At 46.5% G+C, this 27882-nt stretch overlaps 1 protein-coding gene across 3 annotated transcripts in view; it reads left to right on the top strand.

Moving 5' to 3' along the window:
• The window catches only part of LOC135401634 (uncharacterized), a 74902-nt gene that overhangs the window by 24509 nt on the left and 22511 nt on the right, over window positions 1-27882 (top strand). The window contains exons 1-3 of one of the 3 annotated variants that reach the window (XM_064634143.1): window positions 23713-23739; window positions 23920-24244; window positions 25967-26181. In XM_064634143.1, coding sequence (XP_064490213.1) covers window positions 26027-26181 — 155 coding nt within the window. In that variant the 5' untranslated portion in view covers window positions 23713-23739; window positions 23920-24244; window positions 25967-26026. Of the gene's footprint in view, window positions 1-23712; window positions 23740-23769; window positions 23856-23919; window positions 24245-25966; window positions 26182-27882 lie in introns of those variants that run through there. The other 2 variants (XM_064634144.1, XM_064634142.1) reach the window with 2 other exon arrangements.

Below are 27882 nucleotides of genomic sequence, written 5' to 3'. Positions count from 1 at the left end.
CTCGCATTAGACTCGGCTATACGCCAAGGTTGCTCGCTTGGTGGCATATTATTGACCCGACAGGGAACAGACTGGGAACTTGACAGATGAAAAGACCCAGACCCGTGGAAGGTAATTCCCTTTGGTGAAGACATAGCAGAAAGAGAACCGCTTTTACGAAGACCAGGGACATGGCAGGGTTGATAAAAGATTGGTGGTCGTGCTGAAGACTGGGAGGTGGTAGGAATTTGAATCTTGCTACCGGCTGTGCTGCTTTTTTCTTGGCTTTCCCGACGAATGTCGGCAGAATTACCCCTGAAGTCTGCCCAGGACGCGTACTAACTCCTTCCTGTTGTTCTTTGTCCACGCCTGTACGCCGCTCATAGCACCAGTTGCTTCGCGGCACCAACACACGCACACACAGACAGACACGCACACACAGACAGACACGCACACACAGACAGACACGCACACACAGACAGAGAGACACACAGACAGAGAGACACACAGACAGAGAGACACAGAGGCAGAGAGACACAGATGCAGAGAGACACAGATGCAGAGAGTCAGACACAGAGGCAGTCAGACACAGAGGCAGTGAGACACAGAGGCAGTGAGACACAGAGGCAGTGAGACACAGAGGCAGTGAGACACAGAGGCAGTGAGACACAGAGTCAGACACAGAGTCAGACACAGAGTCAGACACAGAGTCAGACACAGAGTCAGACACAGAGTCAGACACAGAGTCAGACACAGAGTCAGACACAGAGTCAGACACAGAGTCAGACACAGAGTCAGACACAGAGTCAGACACAGAGTCAGACACAGAGGCACAGACAGACAGAGGCACAGACAGACAGAGGCAGACAGACCAGAGAGATAGAGACACAGACAGAGGCACAGACAGAGGCAGACAGACAGAGACACAGACAGAGGCAGACAGACAGAGACACAGACAGAGGCAGACAGACAGAGACACAGACAGAGGCAGACAGAGGCAGACAGACAGAGACACAGACAGAGGCAGACAGACCAGAGAGACAGGCACGCACACAGACAAAACTTTTACAAAGGAAGCAGCAGTGGTGCTATATGCCACATTTCTACGTTGTGTGGAAGATGACGAAAACTTTTTTGTATTTTCTCCGTCTGGCAGTTGACAACAATGGTATTCCATATTCACGGGAGCGTGCCGTGATTATAGCGGCCGCTCAATTATTAACCGCTCTGGAAGGAGGGAACATTGATTTTTCGCCCGCGACGTCATCACTGTCGCTTGCCAACGTTACACATGAAACGCAATGTTCGTATGATAGCGCATGAAACGTACGCGCAATGTCTACGTGGAACTATACGTCTGTAGGATTCCGCCCCCGTGAGTCCCACACGGGGTAGAACCTAAGCATATATACTCATGCGTCGGAGTGAGGGGAAAATTTGCTGAGATGGGCTGCGGATCCGCTCGTTTGTGGCTGTGCTGTCTCTGGTCGCCGACCCAATTCCCCCTGAAGTCGGCCCAGGACGCATACTACACAACTCTCCCCGGTGATAACACGAAAAAAAGGTAACTCTTACTATGTGAAAATTGCTCGTTCCATGTCCAAATGCAGCCCACCAACGCTGTGCCCTAAGAGCGATGTTTTGCAACTTTTTGGACGCCGTAGGACTTGGGTCCTCAATGTCCATTCTATCACATTACCGCCAGCAATGGAGTAGAATATCGCTACTGGCGATTTCAGTAAAATAAAGTTGCTGTTGTTGTTGTTGTGGTGCCTTGAAATGTTCTTAGAACATGAGCGAACTGATGTTCTCAGGCTGGAACAACATTGATAGGACAAATACATACAAAGCCTCAATTGCCTAAGAAATTAATGATGAAAGATGAAAGTCACTGAAGAGGTTAGCCAGCTGTAGGACTCGAACCCACATCTTCTGGATTACCGGTAGTAACAAGTTGAATTGAAATTGTGAGAACAACGATACTTTATTCTTATGATGATTCGTGGCTGTTCGACGCGGTATTTGCTGAAAATACGAGGGTCGTTCAAGGTCGACCGAGGCGTTTGGTCGCGAAAAAGCGGTGAGTAAATCTAATTGACTAAAATTTTCGGAGGACCGGAAATGCAATCCTTCTCGGATCAGCGGCACGTGCTGCAGCTATCATGACGGCGAACAGTGTGTCTGTAGCTATGGAACAATCAATCAATCAATCATCAACGATGCATAATCAAGTTCCTTGTGAAGGAGAACGTCCAAACCAGCTCAGATTTTGCGGAGATTACAAGCACAATATGGGGAACAAACGACATCAAAGGGAAGAGTGTACGAAGGATGCAGACAGTTTGGCGCAGTGATGGCCACTAACTACTCCTACAGTAGTTTAACTATAACTACTAACTACTTCGCGATGGAGTAGTTTAACTAGTAGTTCAACTACTTTTCAGGGGAGGTAGTTAAAGTAGTTTTAACTACTGCAATGTATTTTAACTACATCTATAACTACTTAACATTTCCATCAACATCAATCCCATTCTATAGTGTTCTTATACACCTAAATATGAATCACAAGCAGCGATAAAAGTGAAGATTTAGTACGCATGCGCGGCACAATTACTCTGCACCTCCATTCTCATCGAACAAGTAGCTCAAGGTAAAAGTCGGAAGCACAATCGTGCCGTAAAGCTTGCGGCAAAATCGGACGTAGTTGGCGCCTGCAGTAACCTAACTCGCAATAGTAGTTTAACTGGTAGTTGCACACTACATTTCTGCAAGTAGTTGATAACTACTTTTTAACTACAATCAGATAGTTTAACTGGTAGTTTAACTACTGGCCATCACTGGTTTGGCGAAGGACGGGATACGGTGACGAATGCGCCGCGTGGACACGTTCGTCTGGCTGCTGTCACGCCAGTGAACATATCGCAGACGTTGAGCAAGCCCTCCTCGATAATCCTTACCATCCTCAACGGTGTGGAGACTATCATTCACGAGCACTTACTTACAGAGGCAGACAGACAGACAGACAGACAGAGACACAGACAGAGGCAGACAGACCAGAGAGACAGACACAGACAGTTCCGCAAAGTCTGTGCAAGATGGGTTCCCCGACATCGCACATTTGACCAGAAGAGAGCGTGCATGGCAGTCTCTGTGCTGCAGCGGCACCGGCCTCAATCCGACGGGGACGAATTTTTGCAATCAATCGTCTCCACTAGTTTATAACGACCATGTCATAATCGGCAACCCCTACGAGGATGATCCCAGATATCTTTGCGCCAGAAAATTGCAAATCAAACTCAAACCCCTATACGAGAAGCCCGTCCGCACGATCCGCTAAGGGCGCTGCTCATCGGCCCGCGAGATCTGCATTGTGATTGGACGATGGAAATTTGAATTTTGAACGCGCAGAAGCGGACGCACGACTACCGTAGCAGACGACAGCAACAGCTCCTATGAAAACGTGTGGAATGATGATGATGATCAATTTTAGAAAGAAGCATCTCTCGTGGTACATCCACCGCTTGTACAAAAATACTAAGGTAAGCTGAAGTACAGAGTATTGCAGAAATTGAGGAAGCAAGAACCGGGCCGATTAGTAGCGTCACCGCTAGCTTCCAAATGCGGCGCTGGGAAGGGGTGCCTATGACATGGTCGTTATAATCTAGTAGGTCGTAATCGTCACATGTTATGAAACCTTCCTGGATGCATTATTCACCCCAGAGACGAAAAGAAGCAGCATGGAATGGCGACATAATGCTTCCCCGCCGCCAAAGAAAAGAAAGATGCAGCCGTCTGCTGGGAAGTCCATGGGAACTGTTACCTGGGACATGCGAGGCGTCATCTATGTGGACTTCTTTGTTCACGATTAATGCCCCAGTACTGCTCCACGTTGATAAAGTGTGCCCTGCGAAACTTGATTCGTCACGCGACGTTGTCCGGAATGGTAATTCTTCTTCGTGACAAAGCGTGACCTCACACGGCGAATTTCACGGTAGCAACCCTGGACGAAACGCGCCGGGAGGTTCTCCCCATGCTCCTTACGGCCCAGATTTAGCCCCAAGCAATTACCATTTGTTTGGGCCCCCTTAAAGGGCACCTTGGGGGAAAGACTTTCCACACAGATGAAGCCCTCCTGAAAGACGTCCTGCAGAGGATACGACCGCGTAGCCCACTTCTTTCGACGGCAAAGGCATCAGAAAGTTGCCAGATTCCTGCATTGTCCAGAAAGTGGCTTTTAGGGCATGTCGCTGGTGAGCCGGATGTTTCATAGTGAGAGGGAGAAAGTTAAGATAGACACGAAAGGTTGCTAGTGCGAGCAATGGAGAAGGATCTGTTCCACGTTTTCCGAGTCCTCACGACAGCTTGAAGAGGGCCCATGTAGATCCAACTTTGTCGTTTTCCCTCCCAGGCCGTTTGCCCCGTGGTCTCTCTTCCCTTCTGCATCGACTTCGTCTCAATGTGGCTTTCACACCGCAGTTCAGACACAGACTATAGGGTATGCTTGAACCAGCTCGTGTTCCAACAGCCGCATGGTGACAAGCATTCACCACGTCCTCATGGACTGCCCACTACACCAGTCCCATAACTGACCCGTGTAAACAACAAGCCGCTCAGCCCTGCAGCAATCTTGGGTCCCTCTTCAGCACCGTCAATGCCTGCACTCATTCTATCTGTTCTTAACGGCTACCAGCCTGCTTGAGCTCCTCTCACCTCAGAGCTTTTGGCATGAATGCGGAGATGTGATCTGCACAGCACTACATCTCCGGTGGCCGACCGGATGAGCTGCTATCTCCATCAGTTACGACGCACCCGCGTGTGTGATATCTCATTTGCGTGTGTCATGCGTGTGTGTATGCCTAATCTTTTACCCCTGTCACACGGGCATTTCGATCCTTCTCGAATCCGATCTGCATCGAACTTCCCGAGCACGCTCGAGTTTTGACGCTGCTACACGGCCGCTTTCAATGCGCATTGAATGGTTGACCTGTGCAAATGAATAAACGGAACTCATTAATTTCGCGTTTCCTATATAACAGCGATATTAGTGGTAATTTATCGTATACCGATGTAAGCATCATTTGTAGCTTCGCGCGCATGTCCGTCTTAAGTTATGACAGTTCACCGGGGTCGAGGATGCAAATGGCGGCCGTCGAGCTGTCTTGAAATTCTCAATCCTGTTATGGGAACTGTCTTGAGTCAAGCAGGATCAAAGTTCGATCCTGCGTGGAAGCGGCGGTGTAGCACCATGCGATCTGCGTTGGGTTCAAGCAGGTTCGGTCGAGCAGGATCGAAAATGCCCGTGTGACAGGGGTATTTTTCATCGTCATCCCACTCATATATTATCCCACATGCACTGAGGTATGGTACAGCTTGGGACAAAAGTTTACGGAACACGGGGTTGTCACATTTCTCCATTTGAGCGACACCCTAGCAGAAAACAGAGGTGGACGCACTCATTGAGAGATGGACAAAATAGCCGGACACCCGTTTCTTATTTGATATCTTCTTGATATGTAGCAGGGGGCCGCTCCCATGAAGAAATACGCCAATGCCGTGTTCCGTAAACTTTTGTCCCAAGCTGTACCGCAAATGTTGCGGTGAAAGTGCAAAAGTTGTCGGAGAACTTTTGCCACAAGCGATAACGCAACTCAGCCAGCAGTGAAAGCATATTTGTACGTATATTAGATACTCTGTACTGAAGTTATTGGTTCTTAAATACTTTCGGGAGTAACTTGGTATCTTACAAATACTTTTAACATGCAGTAATTAGTACTGTAAGAAGTAATACTTCTCATTCTTCAAGTTACTCCCCTTCGTTTATTTTTTTTTTCGGTAGAAAGATGAACTTCGTCTGTTTTCACTCTTCCCTATGCCGCTTATTTTGTGCATACATTTCATCTAATATATTCCTGGGTATGCCCGTCATTCTGTGGCGACTTAGGTTTAGTGCACACGCGGGACGACGTGTTGTCTCGAAGGGCATGTTGGAGAATGCTCTGGGTCTGTGGAAGCCAAGGAAGACGAACGGTGTTTCATGGGGTAATAGCGAGCAAGGATGGTTATAAATGTTAAAGGTACTGTAAAGCAGTAGACAAGCATGATATGCCGGTGATGTGACTAGAGACTTCATTGCTTCTAAATACCATATGCGGAACCATACGACCTACAACGCGCTATAAATATTTTTAATTTGCCATGAAAGATGCGGCGTAGTGGAGCGGTGCGACGCCTGGTGTCAAACAACCCCCTGTACAGCGGGCAACACTGAAAATTGGTATTACACACCATGACATCGGAACTTCGTTATTTTAGTAACCATATTATTAGTTTTCCTGTTTATCTATGCATTCTGAAACCCCTGTTAACAGTTTAACCTGTTAACCCCTGTCGATTAAAACAATACGTGTAGTGTCTTGCTCGCTTATGTTTCGTTTTGCGTGGCTCTTCTTCACTTCCTCCTTCCCTGAACACATCATCGTCAGGGGTGGAAGTACTCGTGCATCGTGCTTCGTGAACACATCACTGGTGCTCAGTAACTTCAACTTAAATACCTTTTTTTGAGTACCTTGTACAAGCCCGAGTGAAAGTAACATCGAGTCCTGACGTGTGCGAAAAAAAAAAAAAAAAACAAGGGGAGAAGAACACAAGACAGCGAGTGTTGTGGTAAAGGAACTGCTTGCCGTACATAGTCGAGCACGCTCTCATGCGGGCAGCACTATCGCAAGGAGCGTCCAGGGCCGACTTCATTGTGCCGACATTTGTCTTAAAGCGTCTGATGAAAACCCAGGGAAAACACTCAGACAGCACAGTCGGCGCCAGGACTCGAACCCGGGTACCTCCCAGTCTGGACGAGTGTTGCGTTGAGGGAAGCAGGCAGACCGCTCGCCAATGAGACGCCACCAAAGGAAGGAACCAAGCAAGAGTGTTATGGGAATGGTTTTGGGGGGGATATTCTCTAGGGCTCTACAGTGGCCGGAGAGTGTTCCCTTGGCGACCACTTTCTTGCACGAAGGCTATCGATCCAGTCGCCTTCCATATTTCGCGCGGCTGTGTGATTTTGTGAAATGAGAAAATAATACACTGCCAATGGCTGGCCTCGTGTAGCATCCGTTGCAACAGTGTTTAGGTACGATGCTTTTACAAAAACAAAAAACAAAAAATACGGGTGCCCTAATTTATGTTGAGCAAAACACTCTTTAGTCGACCCGTTTTTCCGCTCGACTCTTGCTTGCATTGTGCTTCTTGAAGAGCTGGAGATCAGTCTTGGGTACTAACCCCGTAACTGTTAACTAGTTACTCGTCGCTGTAACTGTTTGCTTCTCTGCGAAAGTATCTCGTAACTGTAACTATAGTTCCCGCTTTTGTGTAAGGTAACTGTAAAATGTGGCTACAACTAGGTTACTGAGGTATATGGCAATGTTTTCCACGCATCAGTTAGTTGTCGCGGCTTCAAATACCCTGCTGTTTGTCCCAATCAGGAATAGCACGAATTTTGTCATCTCATATACAGCCAGGACAGCCTCAGACTAACTCCCAGTGTGACGTTAGGTAAACCCTCTGTTTATAGCACGGTGTAACCATGCTCGGACTGTACAAGTGCTCAAACAATTTTCGTGAGAGTTCAATTTATTCGTCTTTCTTTTCTTAAAATAGAGCTGTAGCGTAACTAAGGTACTTTAATGTGGTAGCTGTTGTAAGTAGTTACATTTCAACGAGAGTAACTAACCCAGTTGCTATTTCTGCAGGCTCACTGTAACTCAGTTGCCATTTCTGCAGGCTCACTGTAACTCAGTTGCCATTTCTGCAGGCTCACTGTAACTCAGTTGCCATTTCTGCAGGCTCACTGTAACTCAGTTGCCATTTCTGCAGGCTCACTGTAACTCAGTTGCCATTTCTGCAGGCTCACTGTAACTCAGTTGCCATTTCTGCAGGCTCACTGTAACTCAGTTGCCATTTCTGCAGGCTCACTGTAACTCAGTTGCTATTTCTGCAGGCTAGCTGTAACTTTGTTACTTCTAAAAGGGTTAAAAATTGGGCTGTTCGGTTTTCTGGAATCATGATTAAAAGCGTTAAAACCCCAGTGCCGGGGAGCTAAAAAGACAGACACAGACACAGTCAGTGCACAGTTGCAGTTGCTTTGCACAGTCAGTGCTTGTGTCTGTGTCTGTCTTTTTAGCTCCCCGGCACTGGGGTTTTAACCCTTTTAATCATGATTTGTAACTTCTTTTTAGTAACTTACCCACGAGCATAACTCGGCATTTGGGGCCTTTGAAATTCACGATCACAATCATCTGATAAGACTTGAGTTCGGGCTTTGCTACGAACTCACGCGAAGGTCGACATGGCGTGAGTTCGATCATGCCACATATTAGTGCACTCACCGGATAACATCACACTTTTAAACGGAGCAGGTGTGACGTTATCTGATGAGCGCGCTAACGTGCGGCATGATCGAACTCACCGATACGCCATGTCGACCTTCACGTGAGTTCGTAGCAAGACCCGAACTCAAGCCTTATCAGATGATTGTGAGCGTGAGTTTCGTAGGCCCGAAACGCCCAGCCATGGCGGATTGTCAAATGCCGGGGAATTGAGTTGAGAGCGAGGGCGTCGGGTATTGGGTTATCCCCGAGATCGGCGGCTGAGAAACGGCTCAAACGAGTTCGTTCTCATTACGTTGGATTTCGACTGAGTAAAGTTGCTTCTGGCTGCTGCAGGGGTGCCCCACGATGAGATACTTGGCACAATTCCATTTGGCAAGGCAAACGGCGACAAAAAATGCTCTCGAGAGATTCACACACGTCTCCACAGCCAGACTTTGTGTACAAGTTAGTGAAAAAAAAAAAAAAAAAAGGTCGAGAATAGGATAATTATATCGTCTGCTACGCGGTATATATGCGGAATATTGCGAGCATCCATAATCGGGGTGGCAGATATAAATAAGAAAACCTTTTTGTAGAATGCGTGTATATGGGGATAAACGTTGCTTTGGTGTTTTGCCCTATATACTGACACTTGGGAGGAGGGCATGCAAAAGAAGGGGGTGCGCAAGAATGGACGAGACCCACGAAGAAAACAGCTCGAGCTTGGGCAGCAAACAGAGGGGAATAGACGACGTCTGTCTCTGTTTGCTCCCCTGGGTATTTTCTTCATGAATCGCGTCCACTCTGTGTGAGACTCACACCCAAATGCACCAGTATTGACACGATCACCAATGTGACACGATTAAGGACGTTTGTCCCCTGTTAGCGAGGAAGCTTCGCAGCAATGATGAGTCTGCCCTACAGGCAGGGATCAGAACGGTTATTTTTTTTCGGTTCGGTTCGTTCAGCTCCGCAGCAGCGCAAAATATCGGTTCGCACCGGTTCAGGAAAGCGAACTTTTTAAGCAGATTGTCAGAGGTTAAAAGCGAAAGCACGTGCTTACGATTCTCAAACAACGCAAATGTACTTTTGTTATTGTCGTTGCCGGCACAGCAGTGGTTCCCAGCAACACTGCGTGCTACAGATCTGCATTTCAGGTGCCACATGTCACGGTAGCATACTAGGTCCAGGGGCGGATTTAAGGTGGGGGTCCGGATGTCCTGACCCCCCCCCCCTCAATTTCAGTCCTTACATAGAGTATCAGCTGACCTTGGTAGTATAATACGTAGCATGCTTTCCAAGGCAGGACCCCCCTCAGAAAAATCCTGGCTCCGCCCCCGACTAGGTCCGTTCTTTTTCTCCTGCACCTCCTGAACTATAGTTCAAGAAGTGCAACCATCTCGCTTTTCTTTTTTTTTTTTTTGCCATAGATCTCGCATGTAAGAACCGGTGCAGCACTGGTGCAGTAGTGCAGTATTTCTCTTTTGAAAAAAATGGACCTATACCGTTACCTTCTATCGTACCCTGTTCACTCATCGCACACACCCTCACTCTTAAAAAAAAAGGTGTACTTTAACTCCTTTCCTTGCCACATATATAACACCCTTTTGGAGAGTACAATTACGCTCAAAAGGGTGTATCCTCAGTCCCTCAAGGGAGTAGCATAACACCTTCTCCCTGCCGGGGAGTAATATTACTCTCCAGTATAGGGAGAAAGGTGTTATGCTAGTCCCTTTAGGGAGAGAGGAGACACCCTTTTGAGCGTAATTGTACATTGTACTCTCCAAAAGGGTGTTATATATGTGGCAAAAAATGGAGTTAAAGTACACCCTTTTTTTAAGAGTGCTGTTACAACTTGCTCAGGGACTGGCCGTTATTTTTCACAGTCCAAAATGAAAACTTGGGGTTGCTGGACGACAAAAAATCGCGTACGAGGAAGCCTATACAACTGCTAAAAGGACGACCTCGACACTGAATGGATGCAGTACCTGTGAAGAGGACGAGGACGATATCAATGTGTGTGTGTGGGGGGGGGGGGGGGGGGTAAACATTGCTTCCATCACCGTGTGTCGGTGATTTCTGGCGCACTTCAAAAGAACACCAGGTGAAAATTACGAGTTTTTAGTGGTTTTCGGTTCCGATCCCTATGCCTACGGAACGAAGACGAAATTTGTTACGGGTCAATTACTGGCCCCTTTTACGTATATTCTTTCCCTTCTCCTTATCGACACGTTTACTTGTTTACTTTCGTACATAATCAAGGTTCTAATAGCGCATGTATATATATATATATATCGGGTTTGCCAATCCCGAACGATGCGCAGCTACCCAGGGCCGACGAGCCGCAAACACGGCGAAACACGTGTCCTCTGGTGCTGTCGCATCGTTCCATGAGTATCTGTTTTTCTACGTGCAGCCATAGAAGCCATCTTAATCTGTAAGTTTGAATATCAAACACATCTAGCGTCATTTTTTCTTATTTTTTAATGGCTTTTTCCCTCTCTTTATATATATATATATATATTGATAGGCGTACAGACTGAAAGTGACCCTATATATAGTGCAAAAACAACTTGCTCTCAAATGAAAGTATGTGTTTTAATTAGTAGGATTCAAACAAAAATTTGTTCACACAGCGCTGCCGTTTAGAAGAAAAATGCGATGAAAACAGAGCATTCTTTGACAACGAATGGATTCTCAGAAAGCAAAGATTGACGGCGTCCAATGAGACAGCAGGAGATGCGCGCGCATATGATGCACATTGCTGCATTTTTCAATACCGATTCACTGAACTGGGGCCCACAACAGTTACCGACAATGTTCCCCACTGATAGTATTTATCTTCACTTCCTTCAGACAGCGACGCCAGTGCGCTTCGCAAACGCGCACTATGTTTATCACCGGGACTGCTCTATGGCGTGCGCGCGCAGCATGGACGAAAAACCATGACCTTCTAAATTATAACGACCATGTCATAACTGGCAACCCCTACGAGGAGCCCGTCCTCACGATCCGCTAGGGGCGCTACTCATCGGTCAGCGAGATCTACGTCGTGATTGGACAGCGGAAATTTGAATTTTGAACGCGCAGAAGCGGACGCACGACTACCATAGCAGACGACAGCAACAGCTGCTATGAAAACGTATAGAATGATGATGATGGTGATCACATTTAGAAAGAAGCATCTCTCGTGGTACATCCACCGCTTGAACAAAAATACTCAGGTAAGCTGAAGTACAAAGTATTGCAGAAATTGAGGAAGCTACAACTGGGACGATGGGTAGCGCCACCGCTAGCTGCCAAATGCGGCGCTGGGAAGGGGTGCCTATGACATGGTCGTTATAATCTAGTAGGTCGTGCTAAAAACACTGATGCTCGAGCTCAAGCGTCGTTCACTGCTTAGCGCCGAAGCAAGAAAGAGTCCGGTATAATTTTGATTGTAGCTTCGTAACGGAATCAAAGCTTCGAATTATGATAATAAGTACGAAATTAACGTAGCGTATAAAGTAATTTGAAGTGAAATCGTTTTTGCATTTTAGTGCCCCTTGAAAGATAGGGCTTTATTGGCAGCACGGGTTTTTTTTTGCGGTTTCTGGCTGCCTCAACGCTGCTGGAGTTCCGAGAGCGATCTATACACCGTAGCAATCTTTTTTCTTCCTACGCCTCGCATGTAGAACACATTTCTACGGGAAATGTAACAATTCCTTACATTACTGATGATGATGATGATTTGGGTTTTTTTGGCGCAAAAGCTACTAGGGCTATAATCCTTACATTACTGAAATTACAACTTCACTGGAATGAGGCTGGCTTCCTATATACCTTCGCTCCCACTTTTGTTTATATATGCTGTTGATCTCCAAGGAGGCCAAGCACGTGATTTATGGCTTTACCTAGTCTTCTCTTGCTCATACAAGATTCACTGCGTTCTTCCGGTGACACGTCGTAACACCGGCGAGGGCTAGGAAACAAAGAGAGAGAGAAAGAGAGAAGAACCTGTTGGGGTTTTATATCGCTTTGGAGCGACTTCCATTTTGACAACGTGCGCTTTCTGTTTATTTCTCGGGCCACGAAAAGGGAGTTTTCTACGACTTTTCGAGAGACATCACGGGAAGAGAACACGCGCTGTAAGAGAGTAAGAGAGAATATACGTGCTTCACTGTCCGTCAAAGCCAAGGAATGAGTTGTCGGTGGTAAAATATTGATAGAACTGGAGGCTATCGATCTTTACGTTCTGCGAGTGGTCTGTATGACGCGGATATATGGCTGCCCGTATCTCGTGTCTTAAAAAACTGCTAAAAGAGCGCGCGGACGAAGAAACGCAGGAAGAAAATAGTGCTCCGTTCCTCTAGCCTGATATTTTTTTTTCTTCTTCTACGGGACATCCCACATCTATACCCAACTCTGTCACACGCGTACGCCTTCATCGGCATCGTACACACATTCACGCACTTCATCGTACACACATTCACGCACTTCATCGGCACACTTTCACACGCACGCTTCCACACGACCTCTGCGAGTTTTCGCAGCTCTTGGAGTCTAGCTGTGCGGGGATACAAGTCTCGTGCATTTTGGTTCGTTTATGGCGCTCTCGAGGCGTGGATTAGTTTTACGAAAAGTTGTCATCGGGATAAATAATCAATCAATCAATCGAGACGAGACACATCTACGAACTAACCGCAATGACTCCGCTTCATGGCGTGTTTCAGGTAGAGCCCGTGTGCTGGTCAAAAAGTGCAGTTGTGCAAGTGCAGGTTGTCTTCGATTAACAGTAAACGTGCAGATAGTATTTTCGGGGTAAGTTCTTGCCACAGATCACGTAATCTATTATAGCATAAATGGACACTATATTGCCTTTGCATGCGCGCACGTGCAAAAGGAATTTCGTATCCATGACGACGAATTAAGCCTGAGCTTGGACAGAACAACAACAGGGTGTAACGTAGCACAACATAACACGAGCCTAGACCTCGTATAGATTTCGATGGCGAAGAAACCTTTCTGTGACGCGTCTACGCAAAGCCTGTCCATCCGCTAAGCTTGGAGGAAGCTGCATTTAAATATCCACACGCGTGCCCACCAAAACAAGAGAACAAATTGACGCCTGCTGGTGCCATTACTTTTATAGGTCGCAGCAGATCTCGGCTGGAACGGCGCAATTGAAAAAAGCTTTCTCTCTTTTTATTATTTTTGCCGAGCCCTATCTAATAAGTTGCCACAATGTTTCTCATCTGCTTGGCAACGTTTTTCTCTTATACCTCAACTCGTCATTAGGTTAAATTTTTCGTAAAATGGCTGCTGTAAACGGTTGCTAAGCAACGGAAGCGCGCGCGCGGTGAGCCAACGCAAGATGGGGGACCTCCCGGGATTTTCATAGCATCTTTTAATAAAGTCGCTCGCTCGGGGGTTTTGTGTTTGCCCGGATAAAAATACTCGGTGCGCCGTCGGCATGCGAGCTCATTCAATGCGGCAGCACCTGCACCTCCGTGAACTCTCAGTATAATTGCGTAAATTAGCGCATAAATATGCTATTGATGGATAATATTGCTGCGTAAGCGCGCAAATTACTTGCCGAAATTAATGCGTAAATAAGTTGTCAATTAATGCGTACATGTGCGTGTTGTTGTGCAACTGCATAAACTATGTTTGAGATTACTGACTGCGTGAATAAAAAAAATGGTCGAATACGTGCATGTTGTATAAACTGTAAAAGTAAGAGATAAGAAGTACGAGTCGTGTTCAGTCGAGTGAGCAGTCTGCTCCTGATTCTCCTTTTGGGATGGAGAGATAAATATGACTTTTAAACACACCGGGTGGCTTTCAAGTTGAGAGGTGGCGCTATGCATGCTGGGACTTGGAACTTCCGGTGCGAAATTTTAGTTTCGCTCCAACTGGAGCAAATCAAAAGTTTATAAAATCTGGCTTAAACGACAACCATGGTGAGTTCGCCTGGGAAAGCCGGCTCCCCAAACAAATATTTTGCAAAAATACTCCAAGAGACGGGAGTCGACATAACGGGACAAAAAAAGTAGAGAACTCCGACTTAACATAACAAAAAAAAAAACCCCCCTCTTTTCTGAGTAAACAAGGTTTACTCAGACGTTTCGTCCGTCATGCGACGGACATCATCAGTACCAAACTGAATGAGAGTTTCCACAACCACAGCAACGCACGATTTGAACGCATTTTCTTATGGCAAAGTTTAGATTTCGTGACACTTCGTGCATGTTTCGGTTCCGTTTGGCGCACGCTTTAAAATTGCCATCTTTCGCTGTGCGAAACAACGCGGTCAATTTGACGTTTCAGATTGCAAAGATCCAGCATATCAGATATGGTACAAGAAAATGTACAGGCAGTATTTTACGCAGCAATCTCCGGCGCTCTGAGGATCATGCGCATGTAATCGTTTCCTTTTAATTTTTAGGCAAAGTTGCGACTTTAATGAAATTGTTTTCACATTATGAGTTTATAATGTTATCACAGCCACGCACAATTCAACGTGGTAAGTACACAGGACGACATTTGGTGACAAGCGCCTGCACCCCTTAGTTCAATTTTCTTTTAGGCTGATGATATTTTTCCAAAAGCGCTGGATTGACAAAAGTGAAATTGGTGCTGACAGTGGTGCATGACTGCGAAATAAACTCCAGACAAGAAGTACAGACAAATTCTCGTCGTCTCGAATTTCTCTGTGTACTCCTTGTCTGCGCGTGATTCTAGGGTACGGGATACATTTTATGTCCTTTTTCCGCAGAATTAGTGCAGTTGAGCGCCGAAAATCCGCCTACTTTTAAGTTGAAAACACACTGATTCAATGCGAATCCAGCAAAACTTCGGACCGGAAGCGTGGATCCACGTGACATTGCAACTTCCCTTACGTCATTCTGACAGAGAGTTGCAAACCATCCATTCTATCTGCCGTTTATATCTGTCAATATCGATTATCTCTTACGATTCTCCCCAAAAAACATCACACACATCGGCCGCGAATGTTCCCATTGGAAAAAAGAATAAACGCTAGAATTTATTAAACTGCAACAAAGACAAATACACTTAACTGGCAACGCAAATAAACATGACAACACGCCACAGTGTCACGAGACTGTGGGAGCTTCTGCATGTAGGTAGTACGTTCTAAAAACAGAACCCTCCGCAGAACAAGGTCAGGGTAACCCTCCCTTTAGAACGATATTGCCTTCCGAGTTGTAGCGGCCACGGAGGAGCTCAATGGATCTGGATCAAGCTGGATCAAGATTTCATGTTACCACCGCGAAACAACTTTGGCCGTGGCGAAGCGGTAGAGAGACGGAGTACAGTGATGTTCTGGCCCGACTTCTAGAGTATCTGAAGGAGAACACAAGAAGATCCCGGCTACCACATCCCTGTACTCCCTGTATCACGAACTCCGGGCGCTCTTATTGTGGGCTCGACTTTCGAACATTCGCGATGAAAGCGTACGGTGAAAGTAACGAAAAAAGCAATACGATTTACAATTTTTCATCGAAATCTTGGGTTACTTCTATTCTGGCAAACTTAATCATACTGTTCGTAAAAAAACACAAACTACATCAATAAAAAAAAGGAGTCAGGTCTGCCCATCAATACTTGTGCACGACGACGGTGATTGAAATCCCACAAAAGACTTTTCTATTCGCTTCGCGCTTTGTGGCAAAGGAACTTTCTCGCCTTGATTGTAGTCACAATGACGGATGAACTCTCAGCGAAATTAACTGGCTCTCTCTGTATCATTTTATGTTCCATGTGCAGGAAAAGACGCAATGAAGGAAGCAAGTACTGAATACAGCATATTTCAAAATAAATGTGCCCAATACCAGCTATATAAAAATAAAAAGACGGATAGAGCATCCGAAAGCAGACGGTAGCGAAAGTTAGCAGACGACAGCGAAAGTTAGCAGACGGTAGCGAAAGTTAGCAGACGGTAGCGAAAGTTAACAGACGATAGCGCAAGTTAGCAGACGACAGCGCAAGTTAGCAGACGACAGCGCAAGTTAGCAGACGACAGCGCAAGTTAGCAGACGACAGCGCAAGTTAGCAGACGACAGCGCAAGTTAGCAGACGACAGCGAAAGATAGCAGACGACAGCGAAAGTTAGCAGGCGATAGCGAATGTTAGCGGGCGGACAGCGAATGTTAGCGGGCGACAGCGAATGTTAACTGACGACCGAGCAGCGGCATGACGAAGTAGACACGGGTGGTCGTACACGAAGAAGGTGACGGGATCGAATCCCACCGTTCGGCTGGGCTGTATGAGGTATCACAATTGCTTCGCGGTGTTAGGAATGAATGAGAAAAGCAGAAGAAAAAAAAAAAGGCTCAGCCGTTTATAGCGCGAACAGGTCCGTCTACTCACTTTTTTTTTAAACGCCGTCTAAATGCAACGAACATGTAATGGCTCCGTACGTTAAAAGCTTCTCGAAAATCCTGGTAGCAACATCCATCGTGTTCTCATAGAAGGTGGAACGCGAATCATTAATACAACTGGCGAGAAAAGTCGGGAAAGAGTCACAGTCGTTGCTCCGTCGAGATGTGTACCCATTATGCAAATGGAGGCTCTTACAGACAGATTCCCCTCTATTGTGGACGTCCGCAAAAAGGGTCCTCATTATCGGAACACCTAACTGTTATGCGAGGAGTCTTTTCCGGCGGAAACTCTCTTTGGTACAGTCGGAGAAAGAGTTGGTTGCTAGAAGTTCATCTGACAATCTCAACTGGCATTCCCTCTTGTGTGCTCTATTAGAAGTTCACATGATTTCGACGAGAAAGAGGGCGCACGTGCATAATCAGGAAAGCGCGCGCGAGTTCCACCCGTAAAAGAAGTCCCAGCCATCTCTGGTACGGTCGTTCAACTGTCGTCACCACCGATGACAAGCACGGCGTTGCTGCACGAGGTTTTCCCGCAGGCTCTCGAGGGAGAACTCAGGGCGTATATACTAACTCCGGTGTTTCTTACTGTCCCCTCTATGTCTGTCTGCACACCGCTCATATACGGTTGCTTCGAGGTGCAGATTCTGCACGTACGCACAGCACGCTGTCGCACATGAACAGTGAGGAAAGCGATTTTCACGTACATTCACGTGGGTTACGTGCAATGAATGAAAGAACACATTAAAATGCGGCGGCACGCATTATATCCTCGCCCACTTCATCAGCTCTTCATTAACCTCCTAAACCCCTAGCGGTTGGTTTCCCTCGAGCAGCCGGCGCAGCTGTGATGAAACATTTTTCTTTTATTCGGTCGAATCCAATATGCAGCTATCTACGTGTTCACTTAGACAGCACTACCCATGGGATTAGCAGAGACATCGTGAGCCATTAACAATTAAAACGGCTCGTAGACAGCCATCGAAATCGAGAGCTATTCCAGACTCACTGTCCGCAACTGGCTTATAGCTCTAGAACTCACCTGCTGTGTGCGCTGCATCTGACCGATGTTTGTTCTCTTGCGTCAGTTCGTTGCACGATTGTAAACACACAGGCTCAATTTGTTTCGGTGAAACGCGGCAATATGCCTCCCATTTGATGTACTCTTCCGCAAAGCGTCGTAAAATACGATATATTTCCTGACACTCTCCCCGTTTTCATATTGTGGACAAGAAAATTATTTTTACGTGGAATACTGCGAGATATTGCTGAAAAAGAATGTCCACTTGCGTCGCATCTCCGTGGCGCGGGTGCTTTCGGAGCTCCGACCTTGAGCTCTAAAATTGGGACCTCAAGGGTTGGTGGCGCACAAACGTTTATTGGTGTCCTCATACGAGTTTCATGCGTCACCTCTTAAGTGCACCTGTGTTGCAGGTAGACAAAGGACATCTTTAGGGAGGGTCTTCTAAGAATAGGCATCTACGTATATTGGGCATTTCATCATCGTTTCTTTATTTGTTTGTGTGCGAGCAAAGTGGGATGAACTTGTAGGTTATACACTCCCTCGATCATGAGGACAAGACGACTCAAGGGGCGACTCACGAACTGAGTTCGTCATACACAAGGAAGTGTTACTTACAACTGTGCAAGTAGGTACGTATATTAGAAAAATAGACGAGAAGGCTTTTAATGTTATATTTTTTGCTCCTATGGGTTGTAAAGCCATGGAGCGTTTTCTCAGCGTCAAAACGTCACGCGCAGCGAAGAAACGCCCGCGGGACCCTCTTAATGCTATACCGTATTCGTCGCCCAGAAGCGTTTGTTGGAGCTGTTGCTTTCTACGGTGTCCGCGTTCGTTCATTCGTTCCAGATATCGTTGAAACGTAGAGATAAATATTTTGTCTGGTGGATATTGTCCAAAACATTGTGGGAGTTACTCCCACGCAACCTCGTCTGCCGCGTACGGCGCAGCCACCGCTCTGTCGACTCCTCGCAAAATGCACCCGGACGCGTGTGAATTTGTGCAGTCGACATGCTCCAGCGTACACCCCGCGACCCCCTCCGCGCGCGCGCGCGTTGAAAATTGGTTTGGGCCTTAATTTCGTATTCAATGGATGGCACACAAACAGGAAATGGATCCCCGAGCGGTTGCACAGGTATAATTGCGTCACCAGAGCGAACAATCGAAAAAAATAAGGACCCCTCTGCTGTCCCCTCTCTCCCTCTGTCAACGTCTGTGTACTGCTCATAGCCACACTGGCATCGCGGTGGCGATACTCAATAAAAAAAGAAAAAAGAAGAAGAAGAAGAAATGGGCATATCTAAAACTATACTTCGCAGCTGTGAATGAAACTCTCGAAGCAGTGCGCGTACAACACTCTCGCATAAAGAAATTACTTTAGTTTCCCGATGCCCTGTTCCACCAACGTCGATTAACATTTGAGCCGAGATCAACGGTCCTTATCTCTGGTCCTTATCTCTTATCTCTAAGGGATCTCAGCTCTGCTTCGCTAAGACCCGGTTGCACCAACGCTGGGTAACTTTGAACGGAGATCAAGGCGTGCTAAAACTTCGAGTTAACACCCATTTCTTTTTTTATTTACAAACGTTAGATGGTGACGTGATGAATGTTTCCGTGACAATAGCTCTCTTTAACGAAGCAGAGTTAAGTGTTAAATTCGAGTCAAGGGACCGTTGACCTCGGTTCAAAGTTAACCAGCTTTGCCTTATCAGATGGACCTTTCCTGTATCCATTGTCTATACTTAAAGTGGGACTCCGCAACAAAATCACCACAAAGTTTGTAACATAGTAATAACCCTTGCGGTGTCAGGAACATACATACGAAATATCGCGTTCCCAAAGTGCGCCGAGTTTATTCGAACGAATTATTACGAAGTGGGCGCTTCGCCTCTGTGAAGCAAGAGGGCGCTGAAAGTAACGCTGCTGACGTCATCCGGCATGCAAGAATGCGAGCTTCGTAGCAGACGACAATGCCGGGTGACGTCACAGTATCTTCCTCTGAGCGAACCGCTGTGCGCTTTGCATTTTGGTTTCGGTTTGGTATTGTCATCATTTACGAATTAATTACTCGCACGAAATGAATGCGAATGTTGTATTCAGTATCGAGGGAGCGGTCTGTGTTCGGTATGATGATCATCTAATTTTTTTTTCGAATCCTTGCGAAGTCTCTCTTTAAATTCTATCTAACCTAATCTATGCCTAACCTCTATCTAGATGTCGTACCTCACGCGCCATACCTTTGACACCCTCGTTAAACTCAGCTGTGTTTGAGTGAAGCAACTGACAAAATGGCATAGAGTGCAGGCTATACGGTGAATGAACTCCATAATGTAAAAGCCCGAGTCTGGGTACACAGAGACACGAACACACGACTCAGCAATGAGCAGTGAAGCAATACTCCCCGTAGCGAGAGACGCAGAACTGGATTAGGAAAAGACCCTTGTCACACGGGCAGTCTTCAAGGACTATTGAGATCAATTACCATTGAAAATGCAGGTAGCACCACCTAGCGTGAAATGTGTCAACCTCTCAGGAAGCATTGGATCCAATGCTCTTGGAGATGTTGACGCGTTACACGCTTGGTGGCGCTACGTGCATTTCCAATGGTCATTGGTTTCAATGGTCGTTGAAGACTGCCCGTGTGACAGGGTTATAAGAAGCAAGCGAGCTGGTGAGGTTTATGCAAAATGTATAAAACACCGAAACTATAGGAAACATGAAGGGACAGACACAACACGAAGTCTCAAGACTTCGTGTTGCGTTTGTCCCTTCGTGTTCCCGAGTCTCCGGGTTTTACATTATAGATTAAAAAGTTTATCGAGTCGATCTTGCCTATGATTGACCTTTCTTATACACTCGAACATATATACTCCTTCGCCAGTTAACTTCATTCCAGTAAACACATTTTTTTATTAATTTCGAGAACGTCGGCGGTTATCATCACAAACTTGGACGTTCTTATTTTCCCTATACGGGCGGAATATTTAGTCCGTCACGCAATTCTTTAAAATGAAATTTATCGCTCTCCTTTCTCGTTATATACTTCCAGCGACGAGCGACAAAGACCGTTTACGACGCCGTAAAAAGAAACTTTCTAGTGGAACAGTTAATCCTCGGCCAGCGAAATGTGGTAACTACGTCGGCGAAAAACTTCCTCCCCTTAATTGCAACGCCCTCTTCCGACGTTCTCCGATATGACCGGGGTGAGGTGTCTCTGCTCCGCGTTACGCAATTAAATGACTCACATTTTTTTTAATTTTTTTTTTCGCGGTTTGACTGCTAAAGGAAAGTGATTGCTGACATCGTTTTTCGGTCTTTTGTTTATCCAGTGTTATCGCCGCGAAGCAGCTGTTGCTATATGAGTGGCTACGGACGTTGATAGAGTGGGTGTTAGGATGCGCTCTGGGAAAGCCCGCGCCGCAAAAACACAGGGGGATCAGGTGTGCTACCATTGCGCTATATACGCTGCACTCTCGTCCCCACACCGAAGCCTCGTTCACAGGAAGAGAGGATGCAGCACTCGCTGACTCTTCGTCAGTCGCTGTCCTTGGATCACGACGTAGCTGCTGATGGGACTCGCACCCGCGACCTCACAGTCTTCGGGAAGAACCAAAGATGTATTGAAGGGAGAACATGGATCCCCGAACATGAAAAGGCAGTAACTACTCCTTTGTAGAACCTCCAGATGAACACCGCCGGTTTATTGGAAACGGCATCGCTCAATACACTGATTATACGCTATACAGTCAAACTCCTTTATAGCGAACACCTTTTTAACGAAAATACCACTACAGCAAATTTTTTTTTGCGGTCCCGCTGGAGCCTATAGGTCCAATAATAGACATCCTTTTTAACGAAAATACCTTTACTGCGAATTTTTTTTGCTGTCCCCTGAGTTTCGTTGTAAAGGAGTTTGACTGTAGTCGTTTTCAACCTAAGTACGGCTCGTTTAGGCCCCGCCCTACGCTTTTTCCTATTGGCTACAATAGTTAACCGCATCACCTTACGTCGCAACAAGCAGACACACCACGACACTTGCACGGTGGGGCTGTAAGCTGAACGCGGTCGTAGGGAGCAATTGCCCCTCTGGAGCCCGCCTGAAGTAGCCCCCCCCCCCCCTAGAACGACAGGGGAGAGAACGAAAATTAAGTATACAGGGGGAAAGGGAGCGCAAATATCTCACTTGTGCCCCCGGAGGCGAAGAGTTGCCGCTGGCCATGGCCTTACCGATACATAAGATAGATCAGAATCAGTGGCAATTTATTACTGCATTATCATCGTAGCACTCGGGGGCTTTTCCGGTGCACATGTGCGAGAGGGACGACATCCTACCATCGAGTTGTTCCTCGTAAACGCCCGAATAAGTCCAGCTTCTTCCACGATGGCAGCGACCGCCAGCACATTACATATTTATAGTCATGGTTATCGGTCGTTATGAATCTCCGCAGGTGCCGGGATTCGGCGCAACACGTACATTTGCAGCGGTATATGTACTTGGTTGGGATATGTATTTAACGAGTGCGGACGAAAATGCCTATAAAGTGTTTATGTGTAGAAGCAGTTGTAGCGACGCAGTAATCTTTTTTTTTTTTCCTTTTTAGCCATTCATGATTTTCAGGCTTGCTGTGGAGAAACTCCGCGCTAAATTCCATAGGTGGCTTTCCTTTTTGTGTAGCGAGATTGTCGAGAGCACAGTTATACCCCTGTTAAGCGGGAGCACTTACGGCCTTAACGGTCACGGCCGTAAGTGCATACTGTCATTAACTCCTTGCCAGACGGCGTACAATACGGCCTTTGCTACAAAACTGAGATAGAAGGGCAATGGCGTTCCCGCAAGACAGTTTACGGCATTCCATCTAAACTGTCCAAGCCTCGTCACCAAGCGCCATAAAAGCAGGATTTCGCACATTTAATTCAATTCGAAATAGAATGTTTTTCACCCGACGTAATGTTGTCATCTTTTTTTTTTATTCGTGTTTTTGTGGCATTTTTGCACTTTGCTTCGCTTTTTATCTCGTCGGTACAGGTGTTAAGTTCGAAGTGACACCCTCGAACAGGTCCCTCAAGGTCGCCATTTTCCCTTGTATTTGTTCCTATCCCGATGCGTGCAATGCCGGAGGCCGCCCTTAGATACCCCATTGTTACCAGAGGTTGGATTGCGTTGGATTGTAGCGCGCTAAAGATCCAGTTGAAGCACAATCCAAGCCAGGCCAAGTCACCGAAGGAGAAATGGACGGCACTGCGCCTGGTACGACAGGTACGCTATGTGATGCACGCAGCCGTGCACTAGATCCTTCCGATCGCTCAACACGTTTAAAAACAGGACCAAAAAGTGAAACACGACACAGAAAGTCAGCCAATCACAACCGTGCTTTCAGCGGCCGTAGCTATGGAAACGATCCACCATCAGCCGCAGGGGCGGCCACTGGCAGCCACAGAAAGCCTGTGTTTCAAAATCGTCTGCGACGATTGGCTGTCATCTTGGCTGGCTTCTGCGATTGATTGACTTTACATTGAGTCGTGACGTTGCCCACATACGTGAGGCCGACAACGGCAAGCCCTATCACCACCACCACCACCACCACCATTGACTTTACATGTCTACGCGTGAAGGAGTGAGAGGAGGTATTAAGCTGGTCTTCTGTGTCTAGGTGGTGTTGCTCGCGCACACCTCGAGTCATGGCTTGAACGCTGGGAGAGGGCATCTCCTTTCTCTCTCCCCCTTTCTCTCTCCCACCTCTTCTTTCCTTGTAACTTCTGCGGTGTTCAATACAGAGGATATCATTCGGGGCACGTGTGCAAGTGCTGAGGGAGGCGTCTGTCGGAGTCGCTGCATAGAGCTATGCTATTGTGCAATCTTTGGAGCCAGAATGGACGTGTGTATGAATTATTAATATAGTGAAACCCCTCTATAGCACGGACACCCACGGGAACCAGGTTCCTTATCCGCTGAAGGGAGGTGTCCGTATACACGAGGCGCAGAAGTGCTGAAGTAAGAGCATTAAAGCTTGCGGGGGAAAAACCCAGCTGTCCGCAGTAGAGGAGTGTCCGTCTAGGAGAGGTGTCCGTAGTAGGAGCTTTCAAAGCTGCTTGCCGTTCGTACGGATTGTGCGTGTTCTTTTTTTTTCATTTTTGAGGCCGTCATCTTCACCTCCCATTTCCTCTTTTACAGATCGATGACCTTGAAGCACATCGCAGCTGCTTATAACTTCATCTGTATCCGTCATGTTGTCCGGCTGTGAAGAGGACCACATGGACCCCTCCTCTCTACGGCATTTGGTGTGCTCGCACAAACAACACGAATAACACCACGGACTCCGCCGCCCAAGATGAAAACATGATTGGCCACAGACAGAGGGGTCCTGTAAAGAGAGCCCGTTGGATATCTGTCTTTCCATTGTGCTAATCGATCCATCTGATCGATTCGCTGCCCCCCATCAGGGTCATCTTTTTTTTTTTTCTAGCGCTTACTCTTCATCGAAGCTCAAGAATGCAAGGTAGGGAACATTCGGATCATCAAACATTTGTGTCACGATTCCGCTCTATGTAGTTACGGGGACGAACAGCAAGAACCCTCCCCCATTGGTTCCAAGGTTCAGTGCAAAGTAGATAATGCCTCCGTGAACGTTACTAGTCGTGCTCGGAGGGGAATATGTTAATATTTTATGTTAATATTTTATGTTAATTTTTATTAATATATGTTAATATTAATAAGAAGGCATTACATAAGGGAGTGTGCTCAACTACATGAGGAGGATTTCTTCAGAAATACTCGTTCAGGGATAGACGCGGCGCGTTGATAATACAAGTCCATGCTCATCATGGACTTGTTACCAACGCGCTCCGTCTATTCCACTATATTTAATTGTATTTCTATAGTCATCTCGAAGTGCCAAGTGCTTGTCTGCGCCAGTTGTGTTTTCTGTCCCGTGTCTTCTGCAGTCAGCATGGATTTGGAAATGCTTGTTCGTATGCCTCGAAAAAAATCAACAATATTGTTTAAGGATGCCACATTCTGTGGTAGAGAGTTCCATTTTCGTATTCCTACCTGCATTTGGGAGATATAAAAATCAATCAATCGTGCCAAAAGTTGCGTGTAGCTTAAAAGCATCATAAACCACCATGAAAGGTTTTATGCATATGCAGTAAGCTAATCAAAATAATGCTGATGAAATGATCAATGAAAGGCAAAAGCTATAACCTTAGAATTTGTCCATTCACTTGCCTTAATTTAGAATTCTGTGAAGGAAGAATTTTATTGTATTGGAAAAAAAAAAAAAGGGACTATATAGTATAGTGGCTAGCATAGTTGTCTGTGTCTGTCTGGTAGGCATACCTATTATTGATGAAGTGATGGCAGTCATGAGCTGGCTGCGGAAAGATACTTCTTCGTCGACAGCTGAGATAAGGCTTGTTCTTCGAGTTTTAACGTAACGTACTATCGGAACAACTCAACGGCTATACACTGAAAGAAGCTGATATTTTTTTTTTATTTTTCAATCAGTCAGTCAATCACGACACGAGGTATACTTCACCGCAGGGTACTCTACTCGCATTACATGCGGGCTATTATGTGCAATGAGATGAGAATCAAATGCACACGTGATACGCGATGCATATATACTGCAGGAGGCCAGGTCGCGGAAAGGTCCCACGTCCCTATGGCGAAATCTTCCCATAGGGGCCTATGGCGCAAAAGAAAATAGAGCCCCGATGACCACGGTAAATGACGTCACACTGTCACGACCACAAAAATGTAATACGACGCACGAATATGTCCAAAACATCTCGAACAAGCGCGTAGTTGTCGAGACTGACTTGATGAATGTTTGGTCGATGCTGTCCTTGTCGATGCTGTCCTTGTCGATGCTGTCCCTGTCGATGCTGTCCCTGTCGATGCTGTCCCTGTCGATGTTGTCCCTGTCGATGTTGTCCCTGTCGGTGTTGTCCTTGTCGGTGCTGTCCCTGTCGGTGCTGTCCAATGTTACGAGAAGGGCCCATAGAATCACAGCAGGTTTGAACAGCTCGGCCATTCATATAGGCCCGAAATATTTGTGTCTACCGGACTCGTCAGTATATTGTCTAAGAAAGTAAAAGCCACGCAACGTTGCAAAAAAAAAGAAAAAAAAGAGAAAGAAAGAAAAGAAAAGGAAAAGAAAAGAAAAGGTGTCCATTCCTAGAGCGTCAAGTAAATGATCGTAATATGTTCCTTGCGTTAGACAGTGGCGTGGTGTTTGGCGTCGTCCGCAGCCTGTTGAGTACAACATGATGGCCATGCCATGTCGGGCCTCACCAAACATCTCAGCACTCACGTCTACTTCCACATGGATCGGAGTCATCAACCTCCGCAGACATCTGCTCCACCCAAGAAACAAACTTTTTCCTATGGAGGCTCCAGGAAGAAGGACACCAGGCCACCCATACAACGCACCAGGTATGGAACAACGACCGCGGAAACCCAATCGCTTTAATCCAACTACAGTGAACCCTCGTTAATATGACCCCCGATAATATGACATACGCGCTTTACGACCATACTCCTGGGGAACAATGCAATGAAACCTCTGCGAATCCCCCTCGTTAATATGACAATTCCGCATTATGACCAAAATTCTCGGGAACGACCACGGTCATAATAACGAGGGTTCACTGTAAAAGGTACACCGTAAACCAGCACCAGTTATGTTTAACAACTTGTTGCTTGTAACCAGAGTCGTACACGTTACTCGAAAAAAGTAATTGATTACAATTACTGTTACTACTGCGCGAAAAGTAATTCTTTACCGTTACAAATTACTTCATCAGAAATGTAATACGTTACCGATTAGAAATGTAACGCGTTACTTTTCCCGTTACTTTTAAATTGTCTCGCCTCCTGTCCACGACCTACTAGATTATAACGACCATGTCAGGCGCACCCCTTCTATGCGCCGCATGCTTGGATGGTAGCGGTGGCGCATGGAGGTAAGAAACTAAGGAGATGCCCTAAGCGCCTCTCCCAATGCAAGCGAGCGTGCTGTGATCCGCGCATGGCATTGTGGTTAGTTGCCCACACACGTGACCCATAAACGTCACGGCAAGACGTCATAAAACATGGCGTCCTCCATGTCCGCAGCGTATCTTACCTGAATACAGAGACGAGCTGCGGCCGAATAACTTGTTTCCACTTTCATAACATCTTAGAAGTTACCACACCCGTTGAAACACAAGATAGATCATCTCAGTGTGGAAGCAATGGATCACAAATCGCTAGAAGACGTACGTACGTCATCGTGACATTGCCTGGCTTCTCTTCTGTTTTGCTCAACTTTTGTTGTGATTTGTCACGCGGCAAATGTTGAAACAACCCATAACCTTCAAAGTATTGTGCGGATGGACTCCTTGAAGGTAAGACGTTTGCTGAAGATGAGGTTTGCTAAACTTCCAATCCTCCGAGCAGACCGCCATAACGCCGAAACATGTGGGGATCACGTGACTGGGCAACTAGATGGGCGTGGTATTGCCAGGAGCGACCGCTAGAGGGGTCCCACGGCCCTCCGATCTTATAGCCCTCTCCTTAGTTTCGGTGGCGCTTCTCATCGTCCCAGTTATTGCTTCCTCAACTTCTACAATACTTTGTACTTCAGCTTACCTTAGTATTTCTGTAGAAGCGGTGGACGTTCCACAGATGTTTCATTCCGAGGTTGATTATCATCATCATTCTACGCGTTTTCATAAGCGCTATCGCTGTCGTCTGCTACGGTGGTCGTACACACGCTTCTGCGCGTTCAGAATTCAAATTTCCATCGTCCAATCGTGTTTTGCCGATCAGTAGCGCCCCTGGCGGATCGTGAGGACAGGCCCCTCATAGGGTTTTCTGATTGTGACGTGGTCGTTATAATCTAGTAGGTCGTGCTCCTGTCCCAGATGAGGACGACCGTATAGGCGTTGAAACATCCGCTTCGTCTTGTTACTATTGTTACTGTTGCTCCAGTAGGTCGCGGTTGTAAGGAATCATCGTATTACTGTGGTCTGCATGGAACACGTGAGGACTAGAGACGGCTGTCACAGTGACATCTGCGTCATTGCTTCAGTCGAAGATCGGGCTTGCTGAAAAGTGTTGCCATTGTTGACAGGAGGTTAAAAAAGTAATCGA

Source organism: Ornithodoros turicata, chromosome 7 (assembly GCF_037126465.1).
Source record: "Ornithodoros turicata isolate Travis chromosome 7, ASM3712646v1, whole genome shotgun sequence".
Lineage (NCBI taxonomy): Eukaryota > Metazoa > Arthropoda > Arachnida > Ixodida > Argasidae > Ornithodoros > Ornithodoros turicata.
Note: the sequence above shows the minus strand (reverse complement) of the source record. Positions and strands in the feature narration are given on the sequence as shown.